Source organism: Coffea arabica, chromosome 4e, assembly GCF_036785885.1.
Source record: "Coffea arabica cultivar ET-39 chromosome 4e, Coffea Arabica ET-39 HiFi, whole genome shotgun sequence".
Taxonomy (NCBI): Eukaryota; Viridiplantae; Streptophyta; class Magnoliopsida; order Gentianales; family Rubiaceae; genus Coffea; species Coffea arabica.
Genome location: NC_092317.1, coordinates 12,654,097 through 12,658,440, shown reverse-complemented (window position 1 = coordinate 12,658,440; position 4,344 = coordinate 12,654,097). Strand labels below are relative to the sequence as shown.

The following is a 4,344-nucleotide window of genomic DNA, read 5'->3' as shown; positions in this document are numbered from 1 at the left end:
TAATCAAGTTCATCAAATTGTTCAAAACTTGAATTATTTTAATTATAGCCACAGTCATAAAAGTGACAATTTCAGTCATAGAAAAACCATTTAAAGTAATAATATCCCTTTTTTAGCATAAGCATGTGAAAGATAAATACACCATGCACGTTCATGTTGACAAGAATATTACCATCACAACTATCTTCTTATCTTGAAAGCCACATCAATAAAATCCTTCTAGAAAGGAAATGACTACAACTACAATGATCCACCTTGATAAAAGTCCCAATTGAATATCGTATCAATTTCTTGTTTCAATTTCACTTTAATTTTTATTCAAAAAAATAGTGAGATGGACCAAATCTTGTATACAAGCAAGCGACATAGTGAGTAGAATTTACTTATAAAAGACGACTGAAAATCGCGATATATTTAAGTGATACATATAAATATAAAAATTTCTAAAATTTTGAAAGTGGAATATCATATAAGTTATATATCGTTTAGAATAGGATTTTCCTATTGAGTAATTGCATGATCTTTATTATTATTGTTTGTACTTTCTAAAAATGTATAAACACTTCAAATATGTTAGTGTACAAGGCCAAACCTATTTAAGCAATTCCAAATTCTGTGCAAAGCTTTTCTTGTTAAGATGGTCATAAATGAAGCTCAGTTGGAAGTTTCTCATATCCAAGTCTGATTCCATACTTCCAATTTCTTGCAGCAAACATTCTCAGTCAGTTCCCTTTCTTAATGCCGCAGACACGCTTCTCCTATGGACCCACAATATCCCTACAAAATAACCAAACTGGAAAACAAGAAAAAAGAAAAACCCAAAATTTGGTGCTCAAAGTTGGCTATCAAATATACTGAAAAGCAAATTATTGAGAATCTAATTTTAGTTTTAAGAAGAGAAATTCAAATTAAAATAAATCTTCAATGTTAGATTACAATTTAACTTCCAATTTCACCATCCGACTTCACATTGTTATTTTTATTTTTATTTTTATTCCACGTCTTATTTTTTTCGCAATTACAAGTAGGTCACGCATTATAATATTATTGTCACGAGTGAAATTATAATTAGTCAGAAAATAAATAACTTGGCATAGAAAATGGGATTGTAGATTCCAGAAATGATGAAAGGGAAAACAGAGCAAAAAAGAAAGAGCTTAATTGTAGGCCAAAATGGCCTATTGGGGTAACCAACTTGTTGAATAATTCAAGATTTTTTTTTTTTTGGGGGATAGAAATTCAAGAATTTTAATAAATTGCAAAATTAAATAGAAATGGAAAAAAATTTATATCCAGATATTTACACACACACTAATCACACCACTAATCACCTAAATTAACACGCACAAAACTCCGATTCCGTTCAGAAAGGATGTAAATTCCGACTCAGGCCATTCACATTTGAGAAAAACCCCACCAAATCTTGCCGGTACGGCAAAAACGACATCCGCCGCCGTTCACCGTCGTTCTTCACATACACCGCAGTCGCCGGCGCAACTTTTCCCGCCGCCGCCTTAGGAATTTCCGGTGCAACTTTTCCCGCAGCCGACTTAGGAATTTCCGGTGCAACCCCTGACAACTTTTCAATTTTCTCCATATTTCCCTCTCTTTTCCTGGCGTTTCTACTTTCTGAGTGAGATAAAAAGACGAAACTGTCCTTCCCGTCGCTATTGCTCCGATGAAGAAGGTTCCGAAGCCTCCACCGCTTAGACGAGCACGAACCGGTGGAACTACTCTTCTTGCACCTCCCTTCCTCCTCCGTGGCCGCTGCCGTTGCCATTTTCGGGTTCCACACGCAGTAACTATCAGGCTGAACTCCGTCGAGCTCGTCAGCTTCCGAGGATGAACACGACGACGGAGGGTCTCTGTCTTCTATAAAAAGCTTCCTCAACGGCAACCTCCTTGCCGCCGTTGCCGGAGGCCGCAGAACTTCCTTAGGAGGCTTCTGATGAGTAAAACCCACCGCCTCTTTCTCGTCCTCAGCGCCGTCTAACAACAAATCCTGATTAAAAAGCGGAAAACAAGGCCGGATTTGTCCGTTATAGAAAATTTCATCCGCCGGAGTCGGGGACGAAATGAAATCCCGGCCAACAACAGCAAACTCAAATTCTTCTTCATCCTCCTCATCATCATCATCCTTGTCCTCCTCATCTTCGCCACCATTCTTATCAGTACTTTTTCCCTCGTCAATCATAAGTTTATCGCGAAAGTGGAACCCATTTTCGCATAAACTTTCCTCATAATCTGTAAGAAATGAATCAGCACCATCATAATCTTCGCCATCGCCACCATAATCATGGTTTTCGGCGCGGAATTCTTCCACGACTCGAGCAGCGATTTCTGCAAGTCGGCTAGAAGAGTAGCTAGTGAAACTGGGAGCTGGAGAAAGTGAGATAACTGGGCTGGGCAGCATTTTTTTTTCTTTTTTGGCTCTGCGGAAAACTGTTCAGAATTTGAGAGGGAGAGAAGAAGGGGTGTTGGGTTTTAGAAATGAAGGAATGAAACTGGAAAAGCAATATTTGGAGACTAAATAGGAGACCAAATAGGAGAGGATGATGATGAGTGGTTGAGGAAATCTGATCATAAAAAAAGTAAAAAACTGCTGGTTTCTTTCTTTCTTGAAAAGGACTAATCTAATTTTGTAGTTTAATGTGCCCCTCATGTTTTTGTCAATTATACTTCTTACCAAAAACTTTTACGTACACGTTTTACATTTTAAAGTTGCTAATTGTTCTCATATTCAAGAAATCCATTTCGGTTGACAAATGATAATAAAAATCAATGTAGTTTATGAATTTTCATGTAATGCCACTGGCTAGTATTTCGTATTACCACTAAGTATGTAATGCAAGTATGTCTTTTGTTGATAAACAGTTTATAAAGTACTTTCTCAATATATACATCAGTTGTTAATAAAAGCTCGTCGTAATGCAAATTAATTGTTGCTGGTAATGAGGTCTTGCTTGAAAGTGCATATAGATGATAAATTATCCATGTTTCTGGAATAACTGCGACTGTTGTTAACTTTAATTTTTCCAAATGGTTATTGTTTTGGCCTCTTACATGCTTCTCGTACCTCCCATGTAAGTTGTATAAAAGCATGCTCAAATGATGTATTTCCTATAAATTATTGTGAAAAATTATATATCTCGACGGGTAGAATTGTAAAATGAAAATTGACTAAACCTTTAGGGGAGGATAGTGGGATTAGTTCTTTTCAAAATAAAAGCTGAGAAATACCGGAGAAGAGGGGAAGAAACTTACGCGCTTTGGGGAGGTAATGATTGGGTAAGTGAAGGTGTAGGGTAGAGTTTGTTGTTCGATGTTGTTGAGATTTGTGTGAACAGTAGTTCTTTGCTTGGTTCATACGTAAGGAAAGGGCTTTGCCGCTTAGGTATAATAACGTTGGTTCACACGTGTCTGCTTGTTGGCTTACACACTTGGGAACGACGTTTTCTGTTTCGTTCTAGAAAGAGAGATATTTTTCTTTTTCGTTTTCATCAAGGCAAATTAATAGGCATCATTCTCTTTTTGATGGATTGATGGTCATTCTGCACTCCAAAAATTTCACTTTATTATCAGCTACACCCTTTAAGATTTAATTATTTCTATTTCACCTTTATAAAGTTAAATGTAATTTTTATTCAACTCCTCAATATAATTTCATTGACATCGATTTATACTCTATATATATATGTATATAAAGTGAGAAGAGGGTTTGGCGTAAACATTTGTTGTCACTTTTTATACTTTCCCTTTAACCCTAAAAATAAAACTAGTAATAATAAAAGCGCGCGCACACGACACACGTGTTCTCAAATTTATGAGTTTAATTATTTCTCAGGTGATTATGAGATTTTTTATTTGACTCTAAAATCCTCTTTTTAGCTATTTCCCCTTTGTAAAAGTTTCTATTTGAACCAGAAAAAAAAAACTTTCAATAATTGCCATTAACTTACTATCCTCCCCACCAAGGAAATTACACAGTCCCATTCAATGGCCTAATAAAACCTCCCAGAACTAAATTCCCACTACTAGTAGTGGGTAACAGATGTTTAGCTTACCTTATACTAGCTTTATGTCCCGTGCTATGGACGGGAACTACAAAATAGTTAAGTACAATTAAAATTTTTAAATAAAGCATTTAAAATTGTTATTGTTATAGAAAACTCTCTAAAATCTTTGCAATCACATGCAATTTTGTGATTATTATTTGTTTGCTAAATTTGGAACTAGTTAAAATTTGGCAAAATTCTGTGTAATTTGCAAAGATAAGGGAAAAACTTTTTTGATACTTTTTTATAATAAGACAATGAGTAAAAATTTTTATTTGTATAACATAGT

The 4,344-nt window shown here is 35.4% G+C and overlaps 1 protein-coding gene across 1 annotated transcript; it reads right to left on the bottom strand.

Annotated features, from left to right (window-relative positions):
• Positions 1 to 1,264: 1,264 nt before the first annotated feature.
• LOC113707946 (uncharacterized) lies at positions 1,265 to 2,537 on the bottom strand. Its single transcript, XM_027230355.2, has one exon. The coding sequence runs from the start codon at positions 2,411 to 2,413 to the stop codon at positions 1,364 to 1,366; it is 1,050 nt and encodes a 349-aa protein (XP_027086156.1). The 5' UTR covers positions 2,414 to 2,537; the 3' UTR covers positions 1,265 to 1,363.
• Positions 2,538 to 4,344: the final 1,807 nt, after the last annotated feature.

Excerpts from the sequence above, each read along its gene's own strand:
- LOC113707946 (XM_027230355.2), bottom strand. The coding sequence starts at position 2,413 with ATGCTGCCCAGCCCAGTTATCTCACTTTCTCCAGCTCCCAGTTTCACT.